We start from the raw sequence: 17,630 nt of genomic DNA, 5'->3' as shown, positions 1-17,630 counted from the left end.
GTATTTCTGTGTGTGTGTGTGTGTGTGTGTGTGTGTGTGTCATCAAGTATTCCACTAAAGTTCCATTTAATTGATTAAAATATGTATTTTTTTTTCTCTCCGACAGCGCCGGTGCAGCTCAACACAGGGTTCATTTTGAGTATACAGAAGAATCAGAAAGACGGAGACGCCTCCGCCGCCCACCAACTAACTCAGCAGTCGAAGAAGAAAAAAATCATGGCCACCTACAAACACGACGATGTAAACTGGAGGACAGCGGCAGTGGTGGCCACCGCCTGTCCGTGTGCTGAGAGGGGGCGGAGCTGCACGCCGTGATTGGACGAGTCCGGACACAGACGCCGCCCCATCCAGTGGGTTTTTTTCCAGGGAGCCGTCAGGACGGCTCTCACAGGTTCTCGTTGGTGTCGTGTTGGCACTGGCTGTCAGAGGGCGGGGTTAGGAAGGGCAGCTGGTCCTCGCCGCTGCCGTCCTCGTCGACGCTCTGCAGCTTCAGGACCTGGCGGCTGAAGTCCAGGCAGCACTGCAGGGCACACAGGTAAACATCACCAGGGCGTTGGTCTACAATGTTGGTTTGGCTGTTTGTTTCTTTGTCTTGTTGCTGTGTGTCGAATTTCACAGTTTCCCCACCTTATTTTTGTTTAATGATTCTCAAGATAGGCAGTAAACCATCTGCCTAAACTGTTATGATGAGTTTATTCTCCACTTTAACCAACGATTTCTGCAATTTCCACCTCTAAAAAAAAAATCTGTGATTTTGTAATTCATCATTTTAAAAGAAAATAAACAAACAACGTATTTTGCAATAGGAACTGCAAGCATCACCAGCTGCCAGAATCGCTTAATGAAAAAGCAGACAGATGCGGCGGCAAGCAGGATTTGATATGCGTGAGATGGTGCCGAGTGTCGCAGAGGAATCCCTCAGCTGAGAGCAGCAGCGAAACCGCCGCCGTGTTTACACCACTAATCCCTTCTAACGTTTGTCGTGACGAGAGTTTCAGGCGCCCAACGCTGAAAATGCTCCTGTTAACGTCCTTCAGGGAGAAAAATCTTTTTCTCTTATTTATTTATTTTTTTTCTTAAATTTATACAGAAATCTGAGCTCATTACCGACCTCCCCCCCGGGGTCACAGTGGAAATTAGATCTGTTGCCAGATGCTAACCAGATGAAGCTCATTGGCTGATGACACAAGTGAAAGCAGTTTAGTTTGCGTCGCCTCCTTCGCTGGTCTCCGAATTGCATTTCGCCCCAATCGAATGGCTCTCGTGAAGGTCATTCCTGCACTCAGCTGGAATAAATGTACCCAGCGTGCCCCTCTCCTGCCCGCCTCTGTGACCAGGAGGCTTTGTTTCCCTCCCAGAAGACCCGGTAGTAGAAGTGTGTGACGTGAGAGGGGTCTTACTTGGAGGTCCAGGAGAGTCTGGAGGCCCAGGCACAGCTCAAACGTCTCATCCTCTGTGGGTGAGGAGGGGGAATTCAAACACAACAACACGGTGAAAAATCTCACAATTGTGCTCAAGTCACATCAAGTTCCCATTTGTTCAAGATCCAATGCAAATATATGTTCAAATTCCACTCCCAACAGCTAGGTGGCAGTGTTGCGATCCACCGGTTGATTGTCAATGTAACTGCTAGACAAGTAGATTTAGTTTTCATCGAACTGGGAGTGACATTTACTGGTGTTCCGTGTCTTTGTTCAACTGACTGTTTTCTTTTTGTCGTTTGAGCCACGGCGACAATTGCTGTCCGTCACCGTCATCAAGCTCAAACGACAACATGAGTCAAAGCCTGCATAGAGACTGAATTGTTTGTTGCTCCGACTTGCATAATGTTGCAGCAGCAGCAAGAAATAAAAAATCAAAGCAGAAATGAATGTTATTCTCGTAAAATCCCATTGACCTCGCAGTCATTTTATTTCCTCGGCGCAAGATTTACTGCGAAAACAAGCTGTTAAGCAACATTTTTGCTGCATCTTTTTTTCAAAGTTTAATTTTATTCTTATTTCAAATGTTGATGACATAATATAACCAAAAAAACACTTCAGTGAATTTTGGTTATATCTTAGTTTGCCAGACCACCAGTCGCAGTCGCAACACTTGGCATGCTCACTCACATGTTACGCTAGCACACATTCCGCTACGCCAGTGTTTCTCAAAATGGTTGCCGGGGGGGGTGCAGAGCCATGTTGGCGGAGGCGCGAAACATGAGGTTTTCACCATTGTCAGGGTCAGGGGCCATGAAAAATTGTCGTGACAATCAGCAGAGAACCTCTGAGAACCTCTGAGAACCTCTGCGCTTCGCTCACCTTTGATATAAGCGGAACACTGGACACTCCGTCGGCCGAGCTGCAGCTTCAGACCCGTCACCGAGCTCGGAGAGCTTTCCTGCACCGGCGCCAGTCTGGCAACACAAACACAACATTATCACAACGTCAACATCGCAGACGCCTTCATTTCCACCATTTTTGTTTTTTGCTTCAACTCGTTTTTGGCAGCGAGGAATTTTCTCAGTGTTTGTCGCGTCGCCGTCGGCGGTGAGTTGTTGCTGCTCCCGAGCTGCTTCGACCGCTGCTGTTCTTTTCCAGCGAGGCGCAGGCAACATTGTCATTCTCTGCACACTTTTGCAGCAGCGACGTGCACTGCACACTGCCGCACTTCCTGTCGAACGTTAACGTCTCAAAGATACAGTAGAGGTGATGTCAAGAAGGAGGAGGGAAAGAAGAAGAAGAAAACCCTTCCTGCAGAGATAAGAGGCGGCCGTGATTAAACGCTTATTTTTAGCCGCTTCTTTTAAAGATGAACTCTTCAACTTCCTCTGCATCTTTACTCTCAAACCGCCCCGGTTGGGATGGTTGGGCTAGTCGGAGTGCGTGTGTGTGTGTGTGTGTGTGTGTGCGTGTGTGTGTGTGTGTGTGTGTGTGTACGGAAAGCCTCTGAAGGTGTCAGGTGCCTCGTTTGAGTCGTGTTTCGAGGCGTCTTACCCGAGCCTGCGGCAGCAGGAGGCGGAGATGTGGTTGTGTCGGCTGCCGGTGTCGACGGACGCCTTGACTTCAGTCTCACAGCACTGTGGAGTAAAGAGGAGTTCTCAGAGAATATACATTGTCTTTTTGTTTTTTTTGCGGAATTAGCAGAATTTTCAGGGAAACCTTTGGAAGCCGGCTTTTTAAGATGATTTTTATTTATTGCATATTGAATAATTGAATAATATCCAATTAAAAAAATGAACAGCACGTTCACGATGTGGTGTAAATATGCCGGAATTAGCAAGGACGTAGACTTTCATCTGTAGTCCCCACATGAAGCAATGAACATAAAAAGAAACTACACAAACACAAAGGACCATACGCATTAAAAAAAATGATAATAACTAATTGATCGAAAAAGCTGAGCTCCACCTTAAAAGACCTAAAAGATGGACCCTCTATTCTATTGGTGGCCAGCTTGTTCCAGTTCATGCTGCCCTGAAATAACAGAACATTTTGAGCTGCACCCCACGAACCCGGTTGGTGGTGGCCCTTGTCCCAACCGCCCCTGTTGGGGAACCAGAACACGCAGCTTCATTTAAACGTTCAGGCTGTTTGGAAAATACACCAATTTTGAATTGGTTAGTGATTAATCAGCCGAGCGTGTGGACAAGATAACTCTCCCGTTGCAAAACTGGCACTTTTTTCATCTTCGTCGACTGTTTTTGGCCAAACACTCAGCATTCCGTTAATCTAAAAAAAAACAAAAAACATCACGAGTTGCTTTTATTATTAACCAAACTGCTGTTTTTTCTCCCCCAATTCCTTGCTTCAGCAGGCACGATTCGAGGAAGAAAAAAAAATGAACGATCCAGACGAAACAGAACACATTAGTTTCTCATGAAATATTAACCAAGTATGCTGCATGAGTGGATTGTGCTCATTAGTCAGCAACGACATGCAGCCGCAGCCAGTCGGTGGTTCGATCGGCTGCAAATTATCAGTGTTGTCATCATTATTTTCACATTTTTACATTCATCACCTCATAATTGAAGTTTGCTCACTGGCGATGGCTCATCACATCTCACCTCTATCACTTAGAGCCATTCTTACTTATCAGATAACATTGATAATAAAAGACTATCAATTAGAGCCAATGATTCTCGCATGTGCTACCATGAGCATGAGCAACCGTCGGCAAACTGGCTGCGCGGCTTCAAGAAGCTAATCGCTGCTAATTACGTCCAGAGGTCTGGCAGACCGAGAATAAATGAATGCAAAACCATTTGTATAAAAAAGCTAATGACGCTACATTTCTGCTGTGCTTGTTGGCTGTGCTAAGCTAGGCTATCGCGCTAATGTCAGGGTTGGTTGTTTTGTGGATTGAAAAACCGTCAGCGCAGGTTCGAGGGGTTAAACTTAAGTCAAATGAGAGGGAAGATAACGCCCCTAACTTAGCCTAGTTTAGCTTAGATTTTAATGTTTTGCATAAAGACTTTGCTCCGCTAGCAGAGCATCGCTCACATCGTCGTTGCTTCTGTATGCCTCAAACCTGTACGTCGTGGAAAGCAGTGATGTCATAAGAAAAAAACACAAGAGTGACGTAGTGGAAACAAAATGAGATACATTCTCGGGACATATGGACGCTCAGCATGCCTGAGCTGTGCTAGCACCTTTGCTGGCAGCGCCCGCGCAGCTCACGACCGCGCATCACCACATCCATAATTTAGATGTTCCTCCCTCCCCCATCGACAACAACCGGATCCCCACTGCCAGTTTCAGTGAATTGCCATTCTTCACTACTGTTGAGGGAATGGGGTTGATCTTTAGAGAACCAGCAGTGGGGAATCCTCCTAGTGACCATGGAGTGGGAAATATCATGTTTACTTCCTGTTCCTGTTACAGCTAAAGCCCGGATGCAGCTCCGCCCTCTTTCTCCTCAGAGGACAGTGATTGGTCCAGTCAAATTCTGACTTGGGGGGGAAAAAAAACATGACAGAGAGAGACTTCCTGTTCCCTCAGCAGACTATTTTCTCTCTCTCTCTCTCTCTGGCCGTGATATTCAGATCGACGCCTCCTCCACTCCACCTGATGGCTTTTTTTTTTTCACGACTCCTCGCCCTGATCCCTGACACTGAGCTGATTCGCTCCTCCTTTTGTCTCCGCAGGCCTGTTGTGCTTATCAGCGGCTGCCACAAACCTGCTCCTTTGTCTCTTCTGCAGAAATCCCTTTGCTTCGGAAGAGAGCGAACGCCAGCCAGAGTGCTTTGCATTGAATAAGTTGATGATAAAAACCTGAACAAAGCACCGACTCGTGGCGGCGGGGGTGGGAACACTCAAATTGCTGCAGTCGACGTTACAGGACGGGGAGACTGAGGCGGAGAGCAGCTGCTGGGAGATTATTGATCTCCTTCACATGATGAAAGAGCCTTTTGTCCTCAGTGCCTGTCGTGGCCTCGCTGTTCTTTCACAGAGCAGCACCACTCGGAAAGTAAAATGTGAGGATGGTTCTCAATTCTCCGCCTTCGCTCTGTTTTGTTTCAGTCACGTCTTTAATCTGGCTCCTTTGCGTGAATTTGGATTAAAAACAACGGCAACCTAAAATGGCATAAGGTCAGACTGACCCCCAGTGTCGGTGACCTTTCTGCTCTCATGAATCTCGACGATGTCGGTAGCAGGTTTTATCTGAGGCTGCTGCTGCTGCTATTGACAGCGGCTGAAGGTGAAAACCAGACGGATCAGTCTCATGTGTATTAGCCTGTGATGTCATCAAGATTAGGTCAGAGTAGGGTTGGTGCCAAAAGGACAAATTATCAGGACTCAGTAGCTGCGTTTCCATGAGCCCTGGAATTGCGTAAAACCTAAACATCGCAATAAAAAATGGCCATGGAAACACCTAAACTTGGAAAAACCTCTCAAACATGGCTAAAAGGCTTTGAAGCTCTCATGAGGGGGTTTCCAGACGAATCGATATAGAGGCATATCGCAAAAGTGTCATTGAAACATTTCCACGTCACCGGACGTGACGTACGGGGTCACGTGACCAGTTACCTTCAAGTGAAAATGGCGGAAGAGGAGACAAATATTTTTTACAATCAAAGAGAAAAATATAACAACCCTTGTTGACAGCAAACAAACGTAAACAAACAAAAGCAAACAAACGTCATTCTCGTAAAATCTCAGCTAGATCTTCGGTTAGCAAGCTAATTTTAGTTTCGGAAGACGGATCGTAATTTCACTCTCTTCTGCACGCTTTTTTCGGCAAACATCCACGACCAACCGTGATTGAAGCCACTGCTGTACCTTGCACTGGACCACCAGGGCCGTGAGGAGGCCGTGGCCATCAGTGGCTCCGCCCCTGGGCCGCGCCGCCGCCGCCTCGCTGCTTTCATCGTCCTCGTCGGAGCGCAGGCTCCTCTCGCTCTCCTCCAACGACTCGCGCTCCTCCGTGGAGTCGTCGGCCGTGCTCTCACTGCGCTCCTCAGCCTCGCCGCCGGCGCCGGCGCCGTCCTTGTTGTCGGCCAGCGGCGAGCGCACCCTGGCGCCGGGGTCGCGGGCCCCCTCGCCCCGCAGCCGCGTGATGTTCCCCTCCAGCAGGCGGCGCTGCACGATGCTGTGAGGTTGCTAGTACGGGGGTGGGGAGGGAGCAGGAGAGGAGAGTTTTGAGTCTGGAGAAAATAATCGGCAATTTATTTTTTAGATTTTAGATTTTTCACTCAAGCTGCGTTGCTGTAGATCTGTGTCCGCATCTTATCTCAGAAAAGAAAACATAACCTCTTACACGCAGACCGAGACAGAGTTGTGTGCTTTAAAAAAAAAAATCCACCCATTTGAGTCATTTCGGGCCATTTGTGTGTCAAAGGCAAAGTGACAAAGTGGGCTCGTTTCTCCGCCGTCTGCAAGGTTGGAAAGATATTTATAGGAGTTTTATCTCGGCGTTGCCACCGCCGCTGCTGCTGCACGTCACTGCAGGCTGGTGATGCCGGAGACCTGCTGCTGCTGCTGCTGCTTCTGCTGCTGCTGCTGCTGGGCCCCGTGTGAGGCAAGAAATGTGGGCCAATGTGTTAAAGGGCCAGAGGTTGCGTGGACTCGGCCCGTGTCGTGTGCGCGATCCAGGGACAGAGTCACGTTGGCGCTGAGGCTCATTCAAGCCAATTGATTGTTGTTGTTGTTGTTGTTTGTTTGTTTGTTTTTTTTCATCTTATTTTCCACCACCTCTCTCAACACAATGCGTGCATGTTCTGTGTAGTTTTCGTCGGAAACGTTTTCACAAATTGCCCACTTTTAGCGTCAGTTGGCATCAAATTCTGCCGTCGTCGGAGGCGCTGATGCCCGACGTCGACGTTTTTCCTGGTTTCATGGTGGCCGCTCGGACTGGCAGGAAACTGCTTTCAGTCTCGCTGTTTGTCATGGCTCCCCACGACGTCCAGCCGTCTCCTGCGTTAATGTAGATTAATGAGCGTATCCACACTGACATGGACCTTCTTCCACTGCAGAATCATATCAAGGCCAAATTATATTTCGAGCCGTCTGTTCCTGCGTAATCACATCACGGCCACGGGAGGAGAGCAGGTCGGCCAACACCAGCGCTGACTCACTGTCAAACCGTCAAACTTGGAGGTTTTTCTTTTTTTGTTTGTTTGTTTTTTCAAAGAGCAGCTTTTAAAACGCCACTTTGAGACATTCCTTTTAAACAAACAGGAAGCTAAAGGTTTATAGAAACGCCCGCCCCACAGAGCGAGAACAAGTGCAAGGCAGCAGTGATTCAGGCTCTTTGATTGGCTCTCAGGAGGTGCGGCAGGTCGTCCGCTGATTGGTCGGATTGTCGCTTGCATTCCATAAAACTGTCAGCAGGTCGGTGGGTCATTCGTCAGGACCATTCACCCACAATCACAGCTGACGGACGGTCAGAAGAGGTCAGCACGGCGCCACCTTGCTGTGAGGGAGTGAGTGGACACCGTTGATGACAGCATGGCCGGCTTAGCGCCCGGCTTGTCATGAATCGAAAGATAAACTTTATGAATCCCTGCAGAGGGTGGGGGGTGGGAGGGGAGGTCTCAGCAGGACGACATGAATCGTTCCCTTCCCACCTCCTCTTCCTCTTCCTCCTCTTCCTCCTCCTCCACGCTAACCCTAACCCTACTCTTCTTCCTCCGCCTCCTCCTGTTCCTCCTCTTAATACCCCTTCTCCTGCTCCTCCTCCTCCTTCCCTCTTCCTTCTCCTCTTCCTCCTCCTCCTTCCCATTCTAATCCTCCTCCTCTTCCTCCTCCTTCCTCTCCTCCTCTTCTTCCTCCTCCTCTTCCTCCTCCTCCTTCCCATTCTAATCCTCCTCCTCTTCCTCCTCCTTCCTCTCCTCCTCTTCTTCCTCCTTCTCTTCTTCCTCCTCCTTCCCATTCTAATCCTCCTCCTCTTCCTCCTCCTTCCTCTCCTCCTCTTCTTCCTCCTTCTCTTCTTCCTCCTCCTTCCCATTCTAATCTTCCTCCTCTTCCTCCTCCTTCCTCTCCTCCTCTTCCTTCTCCTCCCTCTCCTCCTCCAAGCGCAGAGATTTAATCCGATAGACGGAAAACTCGACATAATTCCATCCGTTTCTTATCGTCTTCCCCGCAGCTCTCAGACGCCTGGCGCCTGTTTTCAGCCCTGACCCTCTGGGCTGTTACCCAGGATGCACTGCTCAGTGTGTCGTGGCTGAAGGTGACTGAAGGTCAATGGGGAGGGAGGTGATTAAGGTCCTCGAGAGTCCTTCAACCCCTTTGATTGGAGTTTTTGCTCAGCAACCTAACGGCCTCCTGCCGTCTCCCGCTGCTGACTGTCAGATGCAGAGAATCAACAACATTGCGTTGCTGCTTTGTTGACCCTCTCAGTGTTCGTACGTCTGTTTCTGTCCACAACTTTAGGTAAAAAACAGTCATTCAGTTTAAGAGCAGATTTACACCTTTCCTGTGTGTTTTAACGAGTGAAATGTTTATTGCCTTTCGTGGTTCAGCTGTGGAAAATTAACATCCCATAATGGGCTGACTGACCTTTAACCCCCAGGCTCTCCTAAAGAGACCAGTTGTCGGGGTTGTTGCAGGAATTTGTCGCCGTCTTTCAGTGCGAGGCCTGACGACCAATCAGGAGCAGGAGGCCATACGTGACCCCAGTAACCTCTCCCCCTCGTATCGTCCTCTCTCGCTCTCTCTCTCTCTCTCTCTCTCTCTCGCTCACTCTCTTTCTTCCCTCCGTGACTCAGATCAGAGGCTAATTACCTCACAGACTAATTATGGGACTTCAGCGGTGGCCTCAAGTCCGTCAGTCAGTCAGCAGCTCCTCTCTTCCATGTTCACCTTCCACTAATTGAGTTCCATGAGTTCTTCTGTGTTCTTCTGTGTTACTTGTTTAATATAAATATATATATATTTATAGATTTATATGGGGGTGTGTGTGTATACATATAAATATATATATATATATATATATATATATATATATGTATATATATGTATATATATGTATATATATATATGTATATGTATATATGTATATGTATATATGTATATATATATATATATGCAAATGGCCGTGTGGATGTGTTAATATTAACATGTAATTGGATAAATTCCATCAGTTTGTCTCCACCAGGCAGCAGCAGCAGCAGCCCCGAAACACCAAGTCACCAGTCGCTTATAATTGAACTAATCTCCAAAAGTATCTTCAGCTGTCGGCATGAAATCCTTCACTTTGATGAAACGACCCCGACTCTGCCGCTGTGCTGTGAGTCACCAGCAGTTGTTTTTGTTTTTTGTTTGTTTAACCGTGCTACAGGCTGTGAGATGAGTCGGCGTCAGGTCACAAACTTTGCGCTCACGCGAAACCATTGTGACCTATGGCGGCCGCCAGCATCATATTCGTGTGACTTTGAGACTCCCAAAAGATTAAAATAATACAGGAAGAGAACAGCAGCAGCAGCAGTCTGGACCCGGGGGGGCGGGGGGGCGTCACATGACCAGCAAACAAACACAACTCATCCTCCAGCCTCGCTATCATTAGTCAGCTTCTCTGTTTTCTTGTGTTTGTTGTTTTTTTTGTTTTTTTTTGTCTGTCAGGTATTTTTAGTGGAGGCAGCTGAGGCTCCGCCCCCTCCCACGGCTCCAGATGACGCTGAGCGGCCTCAGGCTCACACTCCCACCTAATTGTCCCGGAGATAATGATAACGTGAGCCTGTGTTTAGCTTCGGTTCTGTTTTTTTCGGTGGATCATGAGGAGGAGGCGGGGTGGGAGGGGAGGAGGGAGAGGAGGAGAGACAGCGGTGTTGTTGTATTGTTGTGTTGTCGCGTCGTCGCTCGGCCTTCTGGGCTGTCGCCGCTGCAGCTCAGGGAGTCCGGCGAGGGAGGAGCTCGTACGGCCTGCGTCATCTGTTTTTTGCGGCTTCCCGAGAGAAACGACGCGACTCTCTCGCTCGCTCGGCTAATCATTGAGCACCTGCCTTATTTTGTTTAAGGGGGTTGTTGTTTTTTTGTCTCTTTTTGGGGCGGCCAGCGGCTGATTATAGCTGGTTGCGTTTCCTCCGTCGGTCGGAAACTAAGCAGGGAAAAAAACAGAAGCGTCACCTGAGAGTCGCCTCCTCCGTCCCAGACAGTCAGTGAAAAAACACTGAATTAATGCATTAATAAGCAGGACGGACGGATTGTGGAGGAGTTGTAGCAGCCGAAGCAGCTGACAGATGGGAGTGTGGAGCAGGACGGCGATTTAGTTTCCACGCTGGCGGTCAATTCTGTTATTTCTCCCTCCTCACTTCCTGCAAGCTGCACTTGAGCGTTCAAGGCCCAGTTCTGCTGCTTTTGATCAGGTTCAAACGGACCTGCAGACGACGCGGAGCTAATTGGACAGACCTGCGCGTGCACATACGCACAGAGACACGCACACCACGCACACCACGCACACCACGCACACCGGCTGCCTGGTGTGTGAGAGACGGATGTGAGCGAGCAGACAGACAGTTGAGCCGCAGGGGAAGGAAGAGCAGAGGCGACGTCGACACTTTCTCTTTTGTTTTGTGGCTCTCAGATTCAAAGACTTATGAACCCAGCACCCCTCAATATACACTTACAGTCAAAAGTTTGGTCACACCTTCACATGCTTCACAACTTTCTACACTGCAGATAGATACTTAAGACATCAAATATACGAGCAAGATATATGTCATTATGCAGCAAAGAAAAACACGTTCAATAACTTTGAATGTGCTTTTTATGAAAGGTGGCTATTTTGAAGAATTTCAATATAGTTATTTGACGCTTTTATTGTTTCCAATATAATTCCATGTGTGTTCATAGGTAGTTGTGATGCCTTCAGTGAGAAACTGCAATGTCAATAGTCATGAGAATGAAAGAAAAGACAGTTTGTGTCCAAACCATGACAAAGCTGACAGTGTGTGTGATATTGCAGCCTGTGACCTGCAACACAACTGGGACTGGAACTGCAAGCCTGACCTCTGGAGATCAGCTGCCGCACCTGCTTTCACTTCGCAGAACCTTCAGGTCAGATAGAAAAGCTTTTTTATTTACTGAAAAGTTGCATTTTCAGGATGTCCTCCAGCGACGAAACTGAACCAGACGGTGACTTTCCCCCGAAAACCCTGAACATTTATTTGTGGTGATTCGTTTTAAAGTTGTGCTCCATGCTGTCCTTCTCCTCCTCCAGCTCTTCCTCTTCCTCCTCCATTTCCACCACCTTCCCCTCCTCCCCTCCCCCCCCCTCCCCCCCCTCCCCCGCCCCACCACCGCCTCCTCCAACTCCTCTTCCTCATTTCTCCCTGCCGCTGCAGCTCAGTGAAGCTCAACATGACATGGCAGTTACACAATGAGTGGCTGTGTGCTGAGCTCAGGTGTTGGGACAAAAAAGGGGCCTCAGATCTTTCCGCACACACACGCAGAGATGGGGGGAGAGCGAGAGAGAGAGAGAGAGAGAGAGAGAGAGAGAGAGAGAAAAAAACTTCTCCATTGCCTCGTTACATAAATGGTCCCGGTGTTTGTCCTCCGTGACCCACATCTCCAGCTCTCCATCTCTCCTTCCCCTATGCTGCTCCTGCACTTCAGCGCTGCTTTCTTTTTCCCTTTTTTCCCCCGCTTTTTGCCCTTTTCATGCTCACTACCCCCCTCCCCCACCCACCACTCTCCACCACCACCCTCCACACCCACACACACACACCACCTCCCCTCAGCGCTCGGCAGCACAACATGGCTGAAATGATGCTGCTGCTGCTGCTGAGAGTCAGAAGACCCCCGAGGGCAAACAAGCTGAACAAATTCAGCCTTACATAACATGGGCTCTGCTGCCAAATTACACACTAGACTGGACAGGCCAGTTAGCTGAAATAAATAGGAGGAGGAGGAGGAGGAGGAGGAGGAGGAGTGGAGGAGAAACATCTACAATGCATGAAAAGACAACCGGCGACCAAAACAAAACGAGACAACAAAAAAAAGAAGCAAATGCTGACATTCAAACACAAATAGATTTGAGGCGTCAAAAAGAGTGGCAATTATCATTTTTCCAGAAGCTGCTGGGACGAGATGACTTTTAAACTGTGGACAGCAGCAGCAGCAGCAGCCGCGCTCTGCCGCTGCTCATCCGTGCCAATCATCTGCACAGTTGCGCTCACGCCGCCGTTGCAAAGCGGCTTCTCTGTTCCCAACAAGCAGGAAGACACAGGTTCTGGGTTGAACGTGAAATTGAAAGCAAAGCAAACTATCCAGTTGCTTGACGTTGTTGGATATTAAGTTGTCATATTTTTCGGTGCAGCCTTGCCAAGAAAGGCCACGAAATAACATCTGCCGTTTTTTCGTTTTCACTCTTTGCGTTTGTGTGTTTGACACGATTTTGCGAACGTGTTCTTTGTACATCCAACAGATAGGGGGCAGCAGAGTGACGTTGAGAATCTCTGCTGACAATATCCTCCAGAAAAATGTTGCTCGGCTGCTGTTTTGTGACGTTATTTCACAAAATTTAACGTCAAAAATTGTGTTTTTGTTTGTTTGTTTGTTTGTTTGTTTGTTTTTAAAAATAGACAGTGGAACTCGCTAGTTTTAGTTACCACGTTGCTTTGACGCCCACTTGACGGTTTGGACGTCTTCTGCGAGTCCCTCTGAGGGGACTGTGACCACATTAATGCAAATCCTTTTGAAAGCGACAAATCTGGTGTGTAAGTCATTTAGAAGCACACATTATTTAAAGCCGAGAATTATGACGGAAATGAGAAAACTCGGCTCGGCAGCGGGGAAGGATTAAGAAAAACCCATTTGTGCGAAAGCGGAATATTTTCAGAATATTCAGGGTATTTATTTAAGGGGCTATTTGTCAACGCTGGTTGGCGACGCTCAGCGGCAGATTGATTGTGTGGAGGTTCTCCCAGGGGATTCTGGGAAAAGCCACCGCGGAAGCAAGAGTCCCGTCTCGGGGAGGTCGGGCTCATAAATTATTTTGCGATCTTTAAGGAGGGGGGACGTTCCTGCAGAGTGTGTGGGAGGCCTCTGGAGGAGGGGGCGGAGCTTCAGGACCATCCGTCGCCGTGAATGTTCGCCAGTGAAAAACGTAAATCTAAGGGCGCCGTCGCTGTGTTTCCACTGGGGGGGTCGGTGAGGGTCTCCTCATCTGTATGCTGTATGCAGAGAGCCAGACGCAGTGAGGTGGATTTCACACTGGAAGGATTTTCACCTGTTTCGTACAGAAATCAGCGCGTTTAGCCCGGAGTTTGTAGCCTGCCACTAAGAATAAAGCTTTGTCCACGTTTAGATAGAGGTTGCAAGTGAACTAAGGCACTCTCTCAAAGGGCGGAACCAACACCTGGCAGAGGGCGTGAGAGGTATGAGAGGCTGTTTGCCAGTAGTCAGCATTTTCTGCACAGAGTTTATGAGAAGTCTGAGGACTTGTGACAAAAGTGAAACTGAATAAAGGAACCAAAGGTTGGACTCTTGTTCAGTTTGAGATGTCATCAACAGGTCAGAAACACAGAAAAAAATCCAATATACAGCACCAATATGTGGAGTTAGCGAAACGTGTTATTCGCAGATTCAGCGATAAGAAGCAGAAGCAGCAGTGAGATTTGGCTGCTGGTTGTTTTGATTATTTTACATATTTGCAGGACTATGTTGAAATTTCAAAATAATCGGTTTGTATGTGTTTGTTTGGAGCCACGGTTGGAGGCGCAGCAAAACCAACAATTGAATTGAGAAGGTGTCCTATGATGCAACAGGATGTCCTAGCCACATTAGCTAACATTAGCCGCTCAACAGTCAATATCCAAACCAGCCAAAGCAGAACTGTCTTTTCTTTTATGAACAATTCATCTGGATTTCTCACAATCTGCTGTTGCAACAGTCTGAAATGCATATTTTCTTATGTACTCTCTAGTGCCTCAGACCTTCACACACACACGCACCCTCCTGCGCTCCACTCACCAGGTCTTTGGAGGTGCCCAGCCTCTTCAGCCCGTCCAGAGGCAGGAGGTCAGCCGAGTCCTTGTGCGTGAACTGGGTGGCCTGTTTGAGGCGCCGCTGCTGGTGCAGGATGGCTTTATCCCTGATGGCCAGCTCGCCCTTCTTCGTCTCGCTCATGGTTCCCTCCACTACTCCGCTACTCAGCTCTCTATCCCCACCTTCTTTTCTTCTGTTTTTTTCTTGTGTAGCGACGGTGAGAATCAGCAGCAGCAGCAGCAGCAGCAACCAGGAAAATAAGCCGATGTTGCCTTTGGCCAGGAGGCTTCTGTCGCTCCTCCGTCCGTCGTCGTCGTCCTCCTGGTGCTGCTGCTGCGCCTCCGGGGATGTGTCCAGCCCAGGGAGCTCCTACAGTGTGTGTGTGTGTATTCTGCTTGCAGCGCCAGGATGTGTGTGTGAGAGAGAGAGGGAGCGCGAGAGAGAAAGAGAGAGAGAGAGAGAGAGAGAGAGAGAGAGATGTTTCCTCCGCCCCTCAGCCGTGTCTGTCCTTGGACCGCTCGCTCTCTCCCTCCCTCCCTCTCTCTCTCTCTCTCTCTCTCTCTCCCTCTTTCTCTCTCTCTCACACACATACACTCTCTCTCGCTCCCTCTCTCTTCCTCTCTCTCTTACACATTCTCTCGCTCTCTTACACTCTCCCTCTCTGCTTCTATGTGTGTGTATTCAATCTCTCACACTCTCTCACACCCACCCTTGTGCCGATGAGAGCTGTGTGTGTGTGTGTGTGTGTGTGTGTGTGTGTGTGTGTGTGTGTGTGTGTGTGTGTGTGTGTGCGTGTGTGTGTCGTGAATCTACACCAAACACCAGACTCGCATAGGTCGCTCACACTCTGTCTGTCACTTCCCAATCCGTGAAATGTTTTGATTTCTCAGGATGTGATTGGCTCCCAGGGGGCGGGGGCGGAGCCTGCACCTGCACCTGCACCTGATCAGTTTTCGCCCGTCCTGCTGCACCTCAGCCAGCTATAAAAACCCCAGTCGTCCATGTTCATTCCCTCTTCTTCTTCTTCTTCTTCTTCTTCTTCTTCTTCTTCTTCTTCTTCTTCTTCTTCTTCTTCTCCTCCTTCTTCTTCTTCTCAACTTTATCACTGGGGAAGCCAGGATGGCAATTTATGTGTCAAGAAACAACAAAAGAGAAGACTAAGCAGCTCAGGAGGCAATTGACATAACACTGCCACAGTGAGGCTGGAATCCAACTTTTATAAAAATGAATAATGACTTGAACGTCTTTAAAGACATTTGTGGTTACAATAACATTTTCTCGTAGCTAGCCTGCTGATTTATCTATTTACTCATGTATTTATTTGTTCATCTATTTTTATTTGTTAAATTTTTGGTAAATCTGTATTTATTTAAGGCACTTTTAGAATGTGGAATGTGGTCTTTTTTACTGTGTAAATTTAATAGCAAAATTTTTCTTCATCTTCTTCTTCCTCTCCTGCAGCTGCTGTCAGTCTGCTGCTCTGTCAGCCTTTACCTGAGGCGACACACATTCTCACGTCCGTCAGAGACATGCGTGCCGGTGTCACTGCCCGCTGTCTGTCTGTGTCCGTGGGAGGGAGTCCTTGTCAAAGTGAGGTGGGAAGAAAGTAGCATTGCTGCCCCCTGCTGGTAGGATATTTCATGAACAGCCAGGCTTACTGTGAAATGTGGAGAGATATTGTACCAAGAGGAGGAATTTATGATAATGTAGATGTCAGGTTGAGGCCCGTCTTGGACGTACGTGTTCTCCGTCAGCCGCGCCCACTCGCCCATGGCCACGTTGTACAACTGCACCATTAGCCCGTCGTCTATCTAAAAGGGGCCTCTGCTGGTAGCGGACAACGACAGGGCACGAGTGGGACACGGTCCAGGTGCCGGAGGCCAGCCAGTGGCAGAGCACCGCTAGCAGCTTGAAGTTGGAGCCGGCTTCCTGTCCAACAATGATGTTTGATTACGTTTACAAGGAGCAGCTGCTGGATCTCTTTGGAAACCTCAGCATTGCTCTTCATCTGCTTCTAGCTCTACCAGTCACTGTTGCTTCTGGAGAGAGAAATGTTAAAACTATTTATTTATTTATTTATTTTTTAAAAAACCTACCTCAGGTCAACCATGTCCCAGGAGAGACTTACTGGACAATGTCTTTGGATGTAGACAACCTCGTGACAGCTTTTGCACAAGCCAAGGCTCGTAAGCACCAGTTTTAGAACCAGTGGACCTGTGGGTACCCTGGGATTTTTAGTCCACTGCTATTCCACTGTGAATTTTGCACGAGCCAAGCCTAACTTTGTACTATTTATTTTATTTGACATTATTTATTTCCACTATTTAATTGTTTTCTATATATATATATATATATATATATATATATATATATATATATATATATATATATTGTGGCAATTTTATTTTTCTTTTGCTGTGGCCATAATTGTTTTCTATTTATTCAGGTTTGTCTTGTTTTATATTTAAAGTTTAAATAATTTGCAGTACACTTTTGTAATAAAGAAAAAAAAACATATTTCATATATCTTTGTTGGTGTCACTGTCAGATTATTTACAACAACGATTATTAATAGGCCTGGGCTTTCAGGGACCTCTGGTGGCGGTCCGTCTCTTCCGGGTGGTGACGTCCAACTTTTCCTCGTCAAGTCGTTGTGACGTTGTAGTTTCTTGCTGCCACCTTGCGGTTTGTAGAGGGAATTGCACTAAAGGTTATGTTTTTCTTCCGATTTTTTTTCGTTAGGGTTTTGATTATGTTAATTGATTACTATGTATTTGACTACAAGTCAATTAGGTCACTGCGGTTTAAAATATGCAGGCAATATTCTAAATCAAACATAAAGGACGATATCGCATACATTTATTACATGCAATTATTTCAATTACTTTGTTCGGAAGCGCCATACCAGAAAAAACAGGGCTCGGGATAACGTGAAAACTATCACGTTTTTAGTGATAATTTTCACGTTAGACCGTAAAACTATCACGTTATTTCGTGATATCTTTTTACGTTATAAAGTGATACTGAGCCCTGTTTTTATTCTAGTACGACAGCAATGCGTTTCCGTAGCTTTGTTATCAAAGGCTCTCATCGGGCTTCACCCCCCACATGAATTCTGCCAACTGTGATGTGCCTCGCTCTTGTCGCTGCCTGTGCAGGGTTATATTAAACTCTGCAGACAGCAGACCTGTCTTCCATCTCCGACTGCCAGTCCGGATGACA

At 47.7% G+C, this 17,630-nt stretch overlaps 1 protein-coding gene across 1 annotated transcript; it reads right to left on the bottom strand.

Annotated features, from left to right (window-relative positions):
• nrip2 (nuclear receptor interacting protein 2) lies at positions 1–15,112 on the bottom strand. Its single transcript, XM_076029935.1, has 6 exons — positions 14,394–15,112; positions 6,264–6,584; positions 2,979–3,061; positions 2,304–2,398; positions 1,401–1,453; positions 1–520 (listed from the first exon to the last, which is right to left on the bottom strand). The coding sequence occupies exons 1-6, from the start codon at positions 14,547–14,549 to the stop codon at positions 386–388; spliced, it is 843 nt and encodes a 280-aa protein (XP_075886050.1). The 5' UTR covers positions 14,550–15,112; the 3' UTR covers positions 1–385.
• Between the last annotated feature and the right edge of the window lie 2,518 nt (positions 15,113–17,630).

This window comes from Nelusetta ayraudi, unplaced genomic scaffold, assembly GCF_046127955.1.
Source record: "Nelusetta ayraudi isolate G7.1 ecotype Tasmania unplaced genomic scaffold, CSIRO-AGI_Nayr_v1 ptg000027l, whole genome shotgun sequence".
NCBI lineage: Eukaryota > Metazoa > Chordata > Actinopteri > Tetraodontiformes > Monacanthidae > Nelusetta > Nelusetta ayraudi.
This window is presented reverse-complemented; position numbering and strand designations above follow the sequence as displayed.